The sequence below is a fragment of the Notechis scutatus genome, chromosome 2 (assembly GCF_049901735.1).
Source record: "Notechis scutatus isolate UNSWTSFEM ecotype Mainland chromosome 2, rNotScu1.2, whole genome shotgun sequence".
Classification (NCBI taxonomy): Eukaryota; Metazoa; Chordata; class Lepidosauria; order Squamata; family Elapidae; genus Notechis; species Notechis scutatus.
In genome coordinates, this window is record NC_142010.1 from 150,935,680 (window position 1) to 150,951,715 (window position 16,036).

Below are 16,036 nucleotides of genomic sequence, written 5' to 3' on the forward strand. Positions count from 1 at the left end.
AACATGAATAAGAGCAAAGTCAGTTCAAGGAGTAGTTGTGAATCAGTACCCAACTAGTGGAAGGGAATGTTGAGGCCAGAGCAGACGCAGCAAAGGTTCCACATGTGTCTCTCAGCAAGACCTCCTGCCTCAGTCAGAAACTAATCCTGAGCTGGGACCTTGTTCTTCAGACTTGGCTACCCACAGGTGCAACCAAATGACTCCAATGCAAGGAATCCTGTTGGGCTTGCTTTGCAGCAGGACCCACACAGAGAAGCAATGGGTCCTTCCCGAGCCTTTTCCTCATGCCTTCCATCCACCCCAGGAAAAAGACAGTCAGGATTGAGTAACTTGGTCTTTGGACCCACAGCTGTGGGTCTTGCCCAGAAAATGTCAAGCAAGGAATTTTCAACAGGTATGAGGAATTGGTTTCCCTCCTGCTCTCGCCGCTGAAGTGGAAAGAAAGACTGAGGCTACAACTCCAAACTGACCTCTTTTTCCCCCAGAGCTTACTTTTTTTGTGACTGGAGATTTTCCTCCATTTCTCTCTCAGGGTTGTCTGAGGCATTAATCTATATGGGGCCAGTCTGCCTTTGCATCCAGTGATTTAAATTTCTTTTTAAATCACTGAAGCTTGCAAAGTAAGCTTTTGTTCCTCAACCCTAATAGCGTTTGAAAGATGCTGATGGCGGTAGTGATAAAAATAGGATCAAAGTGGTGATATTGTTTACATGAAAAAGGGTTAGATTTGTCTAAGAGCTGTCACAGCGACATTGCTGCTGGCTGGGGAATTCTGGGAGTTGAAGTGCACACATCTTAACAGTTGCTAAGGTTGAGAAACACTGGACTAGGGAGTATTTGGCAAGCAAAAGGTGCTTGAGGGCACAGGCAATTTTGGCACACAACTCAAAAAAAAAAAACAAAATACAAGACTTCAGCATCAAATTAATTTCAACCCAGAAATTTAAAAAAACAAACAAGCCAAAAGTTTGTATCTGCATGAGTTTATAGAGATTAGTTGTGGCAGATAAAGAGTAAAGAACAAGAGGATATAAATCACCCAGAATTTCTGGGTGTTGGGTAGCATAGAAATTTTAAATCGTTGTTATGTCAGGTAGTATGGCTAGATTCACACACCCACTTTAATCTGATGTAGATTGAACATGTGTGTGAATCCAACCAATTCTTAATTATGCTTCTGGTCATATTGGTAAGCACAGGTAGTCCTCAACTTACAACAGTTTATTTAGTGACTGTTCAAAGTTACACCAGCACTGAAAAAAAGTGACTTAAGACAGTTTTTCACATGACCATTTAAGCATCCCTATGGCCACGTGATCAAAATTTGGACGCTCGGCAAGCGACTCATATTTACAATGGTTGCAGTGTCCCAGGACCATCGGATTGCCTTTTGTGACCTTCTGAATGCAAAGTCAATGGGGAAGCCAGATTCACTTAACAACCATGTTACTAATTTAAAAACCACAGCAATCCACTTACCAATGGTGGGAAGAAAAGTCATAAAGTGGGGCAAAATTCACTTAACTGTTTTACTTAGTAACAGAAATTTTGGGCTCAATTATGGTTGTAAGTCAAGGACTACCCATACTGAGCAATGTGTCTTTTAACTGGGAAGGTTGGTTTGAACAAAAACCTTTGCTAGGAGATTAGAAGTATTGACAAAACCCAAATATATCCTTTTTGGTCTAGAACAGGGGTATCAAACTTGCATCGTCATGTTGTCACATGACGTATCGTGAATTTTTCCTCCTTCGCTAAAATGGGGGTTGGCATGGCCAGCGTGTGACACATCTGGGCCGCGGGTTTGACACCCCTGGTCTAGAAGCATGAGGTCTCCTCCTCCATTTTATATGGTGGCTTCTCACTTCTATTAATGATCTTGCTAGATCATTTTTACCCTAGCCTAGCAGGTTAAAATAGCTATAGTGTATGTGTTATAGTACAGTATTACAATCTCTCTCTCTCTCTCTCCATCTTTAGAGAATATCCATCTCCCTTATAGAGTGAATGCGTATCATATTATTTTACTTAGGAAGCGTACTTTCTTGTGTCTCTGTGTGTGTGAGAGAGAGAGAGAAGAGAGAGGGAGAGAGAAAGAGCACACATGAACCATACCAGTCACAGAGAAGAAAGACATTGTCACGTTTACACTGGCTTAGGAGCTCAGGCTGGCTTTTTAAATGTTCTCCCGGCCTATTTTGTGCTCTGCTCAAGTTTTTACAACCTCGGTAAGATCCCAGCGGAGTGTACCTGCCTGACCCACAACCCACCGATCCCAGCCTATCAATTTTTATGCAGAACCGATTACCCTTTGGTGATCGGATTAGCAAATAGGGTGAGGCTGGATTTTTAATACTGTGGAGGTTGCTTCTTCAATTACATAAAATCTCATGGCAATCCTTGAAGATGCCATTCAAAAGTTTCCCATTTCACATGCGTAAAAAAAGGTGGAACTTATTTTCAGCCATTGTGCCCAGAGGAAGTTACAGGGCCAAAAAAGGAGACACTAATGGTAAATAACCATTTATAAGGCCATCCTCATCCTCATCAGAGCCATTGTTTATCCACTGCAAAGGGATGTTTTTTATCCCGTAGGATCCATCTTTGGGCCAACTGCCATCAGTTCTTCTTGCTGTGTGACCGGCCCATTTCCATTTCATATCTTTTACTCTTTTGATGGTACAAGAGAGTAATAACAGACCTATTTACTGATTTTTGGTTCAGACTTTTCATTGATAACCACTACAGTTTCATGGAAAAGGGAAGTCCAACGATTCTTCCTCTGCGCCCTCACTGAATAACTGAAATTCCGAGGAACCCGCTGCCTTTGGAGTGAAGGGTGCGGACTGTTCCCGAGAAACAGCCAGGGAGGAAGACAAGTCGCAGCTCCGTTTCCACAGCGTAACCGCTTTACGTTTATTTGTATTTTTTCGAGCCATTGCGCAAGACCTTTCCAGGACACGGGCGGGGACTTCCCCGCGTTCCACTTCCTCCTCCCTCCTCCTTTGCATTGGTGGGCGGGGCGATGCAAATGCGCTCGACTCCCTGATAGGCCAGAGCGCGGAAGGGAAAGGAGCGGTTCGCGAGTTTCGCCGGGGAAAGGGAGACGCGGCGCTTAGCGAGAGGAGACGCGTTTTGTTTTGTTTTGGCGGACGCCAAACTCCGGATTTGCCGGGCAGAGGATTTACTCCGTTTTGTTTTTTTATTAACGTAGCCATGCTGGGGAAGGGAGCTCGCTAAGCTGGGCTTAAGGCAGCCTAGCCCCGCGCTCTCCTTGCTCCTGGATCGGAACTGGGGATTTTACCTGGCCGCATCTGTGACGATGATCCCGCAACGCAGTGAAGTCGCTTGGAGTCCGGCAGGTGAGCTGGAAATCTCCCAACCCGCCCTCGCTTTGCTTTCTCTGCGTCCTCGCAAACCCTTTCAGCCTGACGGCGGAATTAATCCGTTTTGTGGGCTCTTTCGCAAGACCCTTTGAACCACAGACGGGCCGGGTTTGCACTATGCGCTAAAACGAACCAACGCAAAAGGCTTAGGCCCGCGTGTTGTGTGAATCCAGTTTGTGCCGTTCATCCGAAGGCCTTTCTCTCCTTCCCCACTACTTTAGCGGATTCTTTCCCGCGATTAAAGAATAGCACTTCAGTGGGGGTAAAAAAGCGGGACGGTTTTCAAATCAATCGCTACCTCGGGGCACCCTTGGCACCCTGCAGCTGGGAGGGTTCCCCAATGAAAACCCTGGCCCACCGCACACTATCCTGCTCAAGCTTTTTAGAAAATGGGCAAGAGAACTGTGGCCAGTCTTGGCTTCTTGGATCCATAAGTTGCACATTCGGCTTGCTTTTAAATGAGCCCGCCCTAAGGAGACCGCTCTCGACGTAGCACCTGTATTACCACTACTACTGTATTCTTAGAGTATATCGCCTTGCAATGGACCCGTGCGAAGCATTTAAGAGGGATTTTTCAAACAACAGCAACACGGTTTTTAAAACCACGGTTGTCTAACGAACGGTTTCTTTGCGGGGATAACACCTGATCCTGCTTTTAAACGGGGAAATGTTTGGAGGCTAGGACTGAGAGAGAAATTATAACAAGTCACAAAACTCTCTTAAGGTGCCCGAACCTCAGCAGCAGCACAGAGTGGGAACTGTCTGCAAAACCAACCAGCGCTTAACCTGAGAGTTATTGTCTAACCAAGATTAAGGGTGAGGCAACAGGGCTCCGTGGACAGTAAAAGTGTGGGTTTTTTCCTCCCCCTTCTTAGGACGGGTTATACTGGGACTCGGGGAGCTGCACCTGTTGCAGCTCTTGGCACAATCTTCGATAGCTCACACGCACACGGGTGCACACTCTCTGTTCCTCTACCGCCTTCATGGGTGTAACCATCTGATATTCAGGGGTATCCTTGCTTGCACGCCCAGAGACACGGTCGGCAAGGGGACGAGCAAAACCTTTGCTCTGCCCGACCGACCGCTCGGGATTGGGCAGAGCGAAACGGGCAGCCGCGGCTCAGGCCTGCCCTCTGCTGCCGAAAGGGCGCGCGTGCAAGTCAGTCCCCATCCCTCCGAGAATGAGACGGTCGGTCCTGACTCCTAAGATGCTGGGTTTAGTTTCCTTTTCCAATTAGAAAGCCAAGATCGGCAGATGGATTTTTTTTGCGAGTCCCTGCTTTGCTTCTGAACGTTGGCTAGAGAAAGCGGCAAGGCCCCAGGCGGGCTCCCTCCAAGGAGATTTTCAGATTCCCACCACAGCCCTACTTAATTCCAGCTAGTCGTTTGTTTCTCTATTTATTCCGAACTATCTGCTATTTCCCTTGTACTCTGTTCTCTCACAACCATTCAGGAATCTCCTGAGGCTCTCATTCAAAATCCGAGAGCTTCCCAACCCCTTGCTAATAATCTGATTAAGTGAACCATCAAGTAAATTTTGTGGGCTATTAACTATCAAGCTGCCTCACAAAGAACTGGTGGTTAAACAGAAGTAACTCATTTACAAGACTATCTGTAGTTTAGGATATGGAGTAAATAGCAGAAGTGTTGTTGTTAGTGAAGGTTGCCAATTTGCCTTTAGTACTTTATAAAACCAGGAAGAATGGAGGTCTAACTGCTAGGGGAAAATGGCAGCCAGGATTGTTCGTGTGGATTTGTATATATCAGCCCACAGTAAAGGTTGTTTGACCAAGATTGTTTGCCTTGTGAGACTTGGATCATAAACAGAAGCATCTCTCTCTCTCTCTCTCTCTCTCTCTCTCTCTCTCTCTCTCTCTCTCTCTCTCCCTCTCCCTCCCTCCCTCCCTCCCTCTCTCCCTCTCTTTCTCTCTCTGCCTTTGAGTCATTGCTGACTTCTAACAACTGTCTGGTATAGTCCCTGAGGTTTTCTTCGCAAAGTTTTTATAAGTGGCTTACCCTTGCCTTCTTCCCAGGGGAGAGGGAGTGTGTGTGTGTGTGTGTATATGTGTGTGTGTGTGTGTGTGTGTGTGTGTGTGTGTGTGTCTGGCCCAATGTCACCCAGCTGGCTTTGTGCCCAAGGTAGGAGATAAGCAAAGTAACAACAGGTGCAATCTTCCTCGTTCTCTGAATTGCCTTACTAGAGAAAGCATCATTCGCAGACTTATTCCTGTTAGACAGCGGTTACAGACGGAGGGTTACCACAGACATAAAAGAGGGAACCTCCACTCATTGCAAGAGATATATAAATAGTAATAGTCAAACCCATGATATCCTAACCCAGGAATTCCTCTCTCCACCCATATTGTTTGTACTAGAGTTGAGTTCAGAGAGGTAGTTCACCAGGTTGCCCTGCTCTGTGTCATCTCTACAGAGTTGGTTCCCGGAAGGAGGGGCTGAGACCAGATGCCATATCTGTGAGTCACTGAAACTTTGCCACCACCTCATTTCCCTACATTAAAGTGATGCAAGAATAACAATTTTAAAAAAAAACCTGAGAAAACACATTTGAAAGCCCATTTCAACATCCCAGAAATGAACAGAATGTCTTAGCTGCTCTAGTTTCTTCCCATCAACAAGCCGGATGAGACTGGGTGGGATTCCAAGTGCAAAAGAGCAGTGCTTCTGGGTGCTGGGAATTGCTGCTGGAATGCTGCCCTAAGTGGAGTGAATACCAAATTACCGCTGTCTCAAAAGATTCAGTAGCAGCCCTGCCCTGTGAAGCTCCATTGCACCTTCTCCCATGGAAATCCTGACAATGGGTAAAGAGTTTTGTTCACTTTTATTTATTTAAACCAAACTTATAATTTCTCTCTTTTGCATTTTTCTAGGCAAGGACAAGGAATCTTTTGAAGTGCTGTACAAGCGAGGCAATCTGCTTGGCAAAGGTGGCTTTGGAACAGTGTATGCTGGGTACCGAGTTACTGATGGGCTGCAGGTGAGATGGCCGTCCATGCTACGTAGAAGCAAGTGTTTGGCTCTGCTTTGTGTACATTGCAATGTACTTGGGAACTTGTTTAGGGGTGTTAAAGCGATTGGGCTTTGAGAGAGCTTTGGGTTGCTTTTGGCAAATAGTCCTCATTATTTCCATGAGCACCTTCTGTACCTGGGAATCAGGAAATTTATAGTTCTACAGAATAAAAATCTCTAGCTCAGGGAGAGTTTGGTCTAAGGAAATCTAATTCTGCCTGTCTCTATGGGTGGGAAGGAAGATGAGTGTTAGAGCTCAGATCTCTGTGGTTTTTTTTTCAACAGGTTGCAATCAAACACATTGCCAAGAACAAGATTACCGAGCGGGCTGAGTTGGTGAGTATGCAGAATGTACCTATTCCAATTTTGGAGTGGGAAAACATTATAATCGACCAGAGGCTGGAAGAGAATAACAAGCGACAGAATGGAGGCTGTGGGTTGGGGACAGGCTAAAAGTGTCCTCTTATCTGTGCTGCTTTATTTGTAGCTCCAGGATAAGTAGATTGCATCCTCTCTCTTATCTCATAACGCACTTCATAATTTTTATAACACACGATGAGTGAAAGAGTTAGAAAGGCAAGGGAATTTTACTGGGTGTACACAAGAGTGTAAAACTAGCACTTCAGTAGGTAGAACTTTTCCGAAGTGACCTTGAGCAGAAACAGGGAGAAGAAAGATGCAGTACTTATCCCTAAGCAGCATCGCTGAATTGACTTTCTCACTGTGAGAATTTGGGGGTGTTGGAGGCCTTTTACAATTCTGGATCCTGCTCTGCCTTTTCCCTTTGGAAAGGCTGGAAATTGTAGTCCTGTGAGAAATGAGCCAGAGATCTGCAACATAGATTTTAGGTACTTGGATACTTTGCAGCAAATCCATTTTTCAAGGTTTGTGGTCATCGTGTCCCATGTTTGCTTCATAAGACACTATGATTTTGGCAGTTTAGGACTACTACCTAGAAATAAAACCTGGTTCTAGACAAGGATCATGGAGTAGAATAGGCTCTGAGAATTTTTTAAACATTTTATTTCAACTTGCTCTAAGAGGGTCTCTTCAAGAGTCTTGCATTAGCAAATCCTAGATTTCTGGCTAACTAAAAAAAAAAAGAGTGAGGAATTCTGTGAATTGCAGCTCCAATACTTTTATTGGATATTAACTTGGGGAGGACTGCTGCCTTTGGTATTTTTGTTCCTTGCCCCTCAATTTAAACCCTTCTCTCTTTCCCATTTCAGCCCAATGGGACTGTGGCTCCACTGGAAGTAACACTGATGAAACTTGTTGGGTCAGGATCTGGCCACCGTGGTGTGATTCGCCTCTTGGACTGGTACGAAACTCCCGAAAGCTGCTTCCTGGTCCTGGAGCACCTTGAGCATTGTCAAGATCTCTTTGATTATGTCACAGAGCAGGGACCACTTTCAGAGAAGCTTTGCCGACACTTTTTCCAGCAAGTGGTCGAAGCAGTATGCCACTGCCATGCCCAAGGGGTGGTCCATCGGGACATCAAAGATGAGAACATTCTGGTGGATGTGCGCTCTGGCAACCTCAAGCTCATCGACTTTGGGTCTGGAGCCTTGTTGAGGGATTCCGTCTACACAGATTTTGATGGTGAGTGCGCATCCGACATCCCTCCCATCCGCTAGTCTCTTGATGAACTGGATCATAACCTTCTTCAACCTGTAAGCCCCAATGGCTGCCCTATATGATTTCATACAGTTATAATGTTAATGCAAGGCTTTGGGGCAGTTGTCCAGAACACCCTCACAGTGATTGGATAGCTTGGATTGCCTGATCCAATTTGTAGGAGAGGAAGTGTTCCAGGTTACTATTTAAAGAGGGAAATCTCATAAGAACATCAAATCCAAGCCTAAACTATAAATTCACCGTTCATTACTCAGTAACTAGCTGTGATGGAATGTTGTCTGGGTTCACAGGAGGGAGGAAGTGCATTCCAGAGGAGCAAAAACATCACAGTTTAGTTAGTTTGTGTGGGAGAAAGAAGGTAAAGAGGGCTGCTCCCTAATAGTTCCCAGAATGTATGTTTTATGGTGCAGGTAGTCTGTTTTAGTTTGATAAGATTTCTATCTATACTGAGGAACAATAAAGGAAGCTGCTTAGAGAATCTCCATCACGTCTTCCATGGTTTTTGGAGCTTGACCACAAGCTGTTTCTTTCCCCCATCTTCTTTCAGGTACCCGTGTGTACAGTCCACCAGAGTGGGTGGAATTCCAGCAGTACCATGCTCTCCCAGCAACCGTCTGGTCCTTGGGAATACTGCTGTATGACATGGCATGTGGGGATATCCCATTTGAACGAGATGAGGAAATCATGGCTGCCAATGTGCAGTTCCGCACTCCTGTCTCTCCTGGTGAGTCCTCTCTAGTGCTTCTTGGTTGTATGTATGCATGTATTAATATCTGCCCTGCTATCTAAGTGACTTTCTAGGTGGCTAGGATGAATCAGTCCTCCATTCTCGGCTGGGTGGTGGGAGACATCTACTTTCAAATTCAGATGTGATGTTACTCAATCTGATCAGAGCTTATTAAGGACTAATAAGGCATCCCAGGCTGCCTCATATTTTCTATGCAAAGCTACCTCGCTAATGCCACAGCCCCACCTTTTGGGCTCCCCAATTTGTCACCAATCTGAGGCTGCACTTAGAAGAGGCTGTCTGGTGCACTGCAGAATACCATTGCATTAAGTAGAGGGCGTGTTGAGGGCTCCACCAATTGCCTATCCATTTTCTATCTCTTAGCAGAGTCTTGGGAACTAGTTACTCTCTTGGGACTTTCTAATAAGAGAAAGTAATCAAAGTTTCTCAAGAAGTACTTCATGAAGCCAGGGTACTGAATACCTTCCAAATGGAGGGCTCTTTCTAAATGTGATTCTTCTTTTCTAGACCTCAAAGACCTTGTCCAATGGTGTTTGTCTCCAGAACCTTCTGAACGACCCACATTGGAGCAAGTGCTTTTGCACCCTTGGCTAAAACGCGAGCCCCATCTTCACCTTGAAGAAATGCAGAGCTCAGCATCGCCCAGAGCTAGTCTGCCACAGCAGTGGTTGAAGGACTAAACCTTGTTTCCTGGCCGTGCCTTTCCCCTCTAAGATGGGGTAGTGCTCCAAGTGGTAGCCACCGAACCTCAAGCGACCAGATTCAGTTACTGGTTGAGAAAGTGTAGCCTGGTTCTACAGGCTGGTTTTTTATTTTCAGAAACTGAACCATGAGAGGGAACTTGAGCTGGGAGAAGCAAATTCATTGACCCAGGCTGAATTTCCTCTCAGCTATCAAGAAGATGTTTCAGTTCTGGCTTTGACCAGGAGAGGACATCTCAATATGTGTAAATACTTGGGTATTATTATTTAAAAGGACTCCTGCACACTTTCGGAGAAGAGAATTCTTGGGTGGATTTCTGCTACCCATCCTTTCCAAACTCTTTTTGAGGCTTCTGGCCAGAGGAGAACCGGAATAGGGTGGAGGTGGTACCTGGTTTACATGTACGGATGCATAACTTTGGCTTATGGATATGTGTGTCCTTTTTTAAAAAAAATGTATTTAAAGAAGCCATCATGCAAAGACCTGGCCCTTAATGACAAAATCTGAGTGGAATTCTATTTAATAAAATAGAACTGAATCCTTGTTGCTGTCGCTAAGAAAGCTCATTGGTCTCATTTTCTGATTAAACATGAAGAACTGTTCCGTCTTTCTGGGTTGGAAGCTAACTCTAAGGGGTGTGGAATCTCAAGGGAAAGCAATATCTCTTGCCTGGGCCTGGGGGAACTGTTGGAATCATGTATCAGTGAAAGGAGGGGGTCTTTTTTTTTTAAATGTCCTTTTGAGCTGAAGCTGGGAAATTCTGATAGTTGAAGACCACACATATTAAAGTCACTGAGATTGAAAAACAGTGCCCCAAAGCCTTGGTTTTTATCTCTTACTTAGATAATCTCCATTGGGCTAGACTTGTACTCCTGGTGACTCTCTGGACATACGTAGTTAGAAGGTTTTCCCAGAGTTTCTTGGATAAATAAGTGACTGTATATTATTTGATAATTCAGTAACCAGCCAACTAGGTTTCTTAATGTGCAAATGCATTGCCTTTTCCAATATGGTGTTTAGCTTTCCAGGCTAGCTAAAAAGCCGTGGAGGAATCTGGTGGCTTCCCATATACCACCTATCTAAGGTCTGATCCAAGCTTTCTAAAGATGAGCAAAAATCATTTACTGTGATTTTGTCCCCCTTAGCCCTCCAAAGAAGTGCAGTAAAGAAACGAACATAAAAAAGGCTGAAAAGGATTCTTGCTGTTCTTGTTTTAGGGGAACCCATATTGTATTTACATAACATTATTCATTTTTGGGTTCCCCATCATAAAATGAGGGCAATTCTTTGACAGTTGTCATGGAAATTGCTAAGTCACCAATTAACTATAACTTATTGTAATAAAACCTAATTAGCTGAGTTCACATGAAGTACTAAACCACACACATCCGATGAGTTTGCACAACACATTCAATCACAAACGACCTATTTATGTTTTAATACAACATGCTGTATGAAGCTAGCTTTTCAAAAACAATACCAGGTCAGGAAGGTGAAGGTATTTTATTTATTTTATTTGTCAATCGCTTACAAGATAATAGGTATAAGTATAAACATGAGTAAGAATACAGAAAATAGGTACGATTAAATGGGGACGTTAGGACAGGGATGGGAGGCACGATGGTGCACTTATGTACGCCCCTTAAAACACTGAACATTAAAAGTTAACAAAAAAAAAATAGATAAGAAGGAATCAATAAAAGGAGGTGGAGGTGGGATCTTCTTAGCTTGTTAACCATCTCCAAAATGGGATGCCTCCATCAGGGCCCCAAGCCAATCAGAGAGACAGATTTTCAGGCCCTTTTGGAAGGCCAAGAGGGTGGCAGTAGATCTCACCTTGAATGGCATGATATTCCAGAAGGCGGGAACCATGGCAGAAAAGGCTCTTCTCTTGGACCACTCCAGGCAAAACTCCTTGGCTGACAGGGTTGGCAACATGTCCTTTTTGCCAGATAGATTGGGATGGTCCAATCCCATTGAGATGAGACAGTTCCTCATATACTGTAGCCTGGTTCCATGCCATAGACAGCTTTAAAGGTAATAACCAATACCTTGGAAACAAACTGACAACCAGTGCAGCTCGCTCAACAGGGGTGTTACATGGCTACCCTGTAGACCCCTACCGTGTTTCTCATATAATAAGGCCGGGTCTTTTTTTTTTTTTTTTGAGCCCTGAAAAAATGGCTAGGTCGTCTTTTCGGGGGTGACTTAATTCCCCCCCCCTTGCATCTTCGGGCGGGTGGGCAGCGACAGCTTGGATGTTGACCTCGGCGTTGGTGGGGCACTTTGTATCGGGGTCAACGCAGGCAGCACCATATCCGGGTGTGCAACAAGAGTACTTCCTAACGGCAAGCCCCCTCACCATTCCCCCCATTTCGCATGTTTTAATATAGGCCTTAATTTGGGGGGAGGGGCTTAATTTCATTTCATGCCTATAAAACATGCTGGGACTTCCTATTGGGGGAGGCCGTATTGTTGGAGAAACAGGGTAGTTGTCTATGGGGCTGCATGCTGTGCCAGTCATCGCTTCCAATTTAACAGATACAAATAAGTTTGCACTTGAAAAGCCCCTCCCCAAATTTCATAGGAACTCAGTGTCCCCTGTGGTTTGCATGTTATGACGCTTGCAATGATTCACATTTGCCTGTTAAATGCCTCTTGCTGATGACAAAGTCTATAGTTTGCCACATCAGGGTAAAGTAAAAATGTTTATAGTCAGGCACTCTGCATCGTGGAGGGAGGGAGGGTGGGAGAGAGGGAGAGGGAGGGAGAGGAAGAGAGCATTTCAGATTTCAAAAAGCAGGCCACTGTTTTCACTCCATTGTTTTCAGAAGCAATTTGCACTAATAATTTGCCCTCAGTTTGGTGATATATCTTAGAAGGTTCTGGGGATAAAATAAGGGGAGAGACTGTCTAGCAAGCTGCATACCCGGGTTGCCCAACCCTATTGTGTAGAGTTCGAACTACTGGATCTTTAGCAAGGCCTTTGGTAAAGTATCGCCAAGCTCCAGATCCAACCTGGAAAGGCCCTACACCGCTGATCACCTGGAGTCGCGGTTACCCCGCTGTGGAAGATCCTTCTACTCGACAAGCAGTGTGGGTTCCAGCACGCTGTGTTCGTCCGTATCATGGCATGGCATCAGGGCCTTCACAACCCGATTCCGGATTTCAATCTTCATCTGAACACAGAAGTCCATCTTCCAAGGCCGACATGCCCGCAAACCAACACTTGGGGCCAGGTTAAATCTACTACATATCAAGCTCAACAACAACTGCAACAGGCCTCATTACCTCAGACTCCTGAAAATCTTGTTGCTGCTGTTTTTGCTATTATTACTGCTAACTCTGTTACCATTTTACTTTGTATTTTTTTGTTTATGGTTAATGGTGTTTCTGCTCAAAATGACACTTCTGTGGTTCGTCCTAACCCTAATTTGTGGGTTCGTCATGCCCAATACATGTTTATGACCCATGGCACAAATATTACTTTATACTATGAGCCCCCAATGGCATTTGGTCAAATTTCTTTTACCCCTAACTTGATCATGTCTTCTACATTTATTGTCTTACAACTACAATCTATTGCACACTCCTGGCTATTTTCTACACCCCCTACGCAATTGAATTCTGTCCGTTGGCATTACTTGAAAGTTAGTCAATTTACAAGGGGTCTGTGTTTCTGTTGTCACGCTAAACACACTTGGCTTCATAATTGGTCTGATTATGATGCTGCTCAGCACATATTAAAAAAGCTAGGGAATTATAGTTATTGTTCTGACTACTATTGGTTGTCAGGTACCTTTAATTCTTCTTTGCATGGAATTAATATAGCTCCTGATATGTATCCTGACAATTTTCCTATTTTTAATGCCTCTGATCAATCTAATACAGGATCAATATGCGCTGGTTGGCAGCTTAAGGATTCTAATATGTGATTCTTTTTTGATAAATATGCCACTAATGTTCATCCTCAGAATTATCAATGTGCAACTATAAGTTATTTTACTCTACCTGTTCAAATAGGTATGCTCCCATCAACTCGACAGCGGCGTTCCTCTCTGGGGCCTACATGTAATGATGAAGTCATTATTGACACACAATTGTCTTCTGGTTCTACATTTGGATGTGCATTGGCAGGGGCCATTACAGGAGTCCTTACTCTAGGCTCTTATCCTGGCATAATTGCTCAAGAAAACAGACGATCTATTCTTGGTCTCACTGCAGACTTGAAAAATCCATCAATGCTACCGCTGCTATTATTCGTGATTTGCAGCATGAAATAGAAGACTTAAATCAAGATGTCTTACAGCAGCGTTTTGCCATAGACTATCTTTTAGCCCGTCAGGGAGGGTTCTGTACGTTAGTTGGACACCGTGGATGTGCTGTGCATTTTCATTCTTTGAATAAAACTATTGAGGATGAGCTTGCCAATTTACAACCATACATTCAAAATAATATCCATGCTCATTACTCACCTTTTGAGTGGCTAACCAATTGGCTCCCTGATTGGTCTTGGCTCAGACAGTTTTTCTTTTATGCTATAATTATTATTATTGTACTAATTGCAACCTGTTGTTTTATTCAATGTATTCCAAATTTATTCGCATTGTTTCATCCTGCTTCCCCCTCTTTTAATCCTCTACAATTTCGATACATTCATAAATCTTTGAATCCTCCATTTAAAATAAAAAACGAGGATATGTAGAGTTGTAATTGCAGGAATGTTCCAATCTCGGATGGCAAACTTCAGATAAAGAATGTTTCCAAGTAAATACAACTCAGGTAAACAAAGTCACTAATCTAAAGGAGGATTAGAGAGAGGAAGTAAACATATGTTAGACTTTAACTAGAGATAATTAATTGTATGGATTACTGTGCTAAACAGTAACGAAAGTTAAGCAGTAACCAAAGTTAACCAGTGATGGAGGATAACTAAAAATGTATATAAATGCAAGACTAGACTCCAATAAAGATCATCATGATTCAGCTGTTCATGATCAAACAATTTGACTGCCTCGTCATTACAACACTATTGCACTTGCTGCAGGATCCCAATTAGGTGAAAGTTATCCATGCTACCATCTCCTCTAACATCACAATGGATCCGATGTGTGCACAAATGCACCACACACATATTACATGTACCTGTCTTTATTCACCAGTCTTACATGCAGATAGCATTATTTATATTCAGACCCTCCTAGAAGAAAAGAACTGAATGTAGGTAACATTAGGCATTCCTCTCACCCGGATTTGACCTGAGGTTCACACCCATCATTAAATGTAGAACATTCCATTACTGGGAAGAATGCCAGTCTAATGAAACCAACAAGACAAGTTCCTGTAAATTCCACCCTCTGGGGTGCCAGTCTGGGAGTGCCAAGCAAGTTCTAGTAAGTGACGCACCTCCAGCGTCACACAAGAGTTTACTTAGCACTTGAGTACACAGGAAGTCGCTACACCCTGACAATAGCTGGTCTGTCCACCTGTATGCCTTCTGCCTGCATCCGTGATGTGCTGGCTCTTGCCCTTCCCAGTTGCAACATCTGCTAAGAAGAGTAAATCCGAGGCATTAGATATGATGAATTCTACTATTGAAGCTGGATGCTGCTTTCTAGGTGATTTAAGATGGCAATGAGCTGAAATGCGACCTTCTCTTTTGAAGTGCCACCAGGCCTCATTCGGTTAACATGTTTTACTGGCAAACTACTACTCTTCTAAATGGGAGGCAAATCAGCACTCCATCGTGATAAGTAGTCCACGACTTACAAGTATTCGTTTAGCAACCGTTTGAAGTTACGGCACTGAAAAAGTGACTTATGACCAGTCCTCACCCTTACAATCATCCCACCTTCCCTCTGGGAAGGTGATCAAAATTTGGGTGCTTGGCAACTGGCATATATTTACAACAGTTGCAGCATCCCAGGATCACATGATTGTTATTTGTGACCTTCCCAGACACCTTCCAACAAGCAAAGTCAGTGGGGGGAAGCCAAATTCATTTAACAACCGTATGATTGATTTGCTTAACAATCATTACAAAAAAGGTCATAAAATTGGGTGCAACTCATTTAAAAATTGCCTTGCTTAGCAATGGAAATTCTGGTCCCAATTGTACCCTGTTTCTCCAACAATACGGCCTCCCCCAATAGGAAGTCCCAGCATGTTTTATAGGCATGAAATGAAATTAAGCCCCTCCCTCCAAATTAAGGCCTATATTAAAACATGTGAAATGGGGGGGAAATGGTGGGGGGGGCTTGCCGTTAGGAAGTACTTTTGTTGCACACCCGGATATGGTGCTGCCTGCGTTGACTCCAATATGAAGTGCCCCACCAATGCTGAGGTCAACATCCAAGCTGTCGCCACCCGCCCACCTAAAGATGCAAGGGGGGGGGGAATTAAGTCACCCCCGAAAAGACGGCCTAGCCATTTTTTCGGGGCTCAAAAAAAAATAAGACCCGGCCTTATTATATGAGAAACACGGTAGTTGTAAATTGAGATCTACCTGTCCTCCAAATGCATGTTTGACCTGATA

At 44.1% G+C, this 16,036-nt stretch overlaps 1 protein-coding gene across 1 annotated transcript; it reads left to right on the forward strand.

Moving 5' to 3' along the window:
• The first annotated feature begins 3,065 nt into the window (after positions 1 to 3,065).
• On the forward strand, positions 3,066 to 10,044 carry PIM2 (Pim-2 proto-oncogene, serine/threonine kinase). Its single transcript, XM_026676316.2, has 6 exons — positions 3,066 to 3,362; positions 6,275 to 6,381; positions 6,699 to 6,749; positions 7,643 to 8,015; positions 8,599 to 8,775; positions 9,307 to 10,044. Exons 1-6 carry the CDS (start codon positions 3,323 to 3,325, stop codon positions 9,477 to 9,479), a joined length of 921 nt encoding a protein of 306 aa, XP_026532101.1. The 5' UTR covers positions 3,066 to 3,322; the 3' UTR covers positions 9,480 to 10,044.
• Positions 10,045 to 16,036: the final 5,992 nt, after the last annotated feature.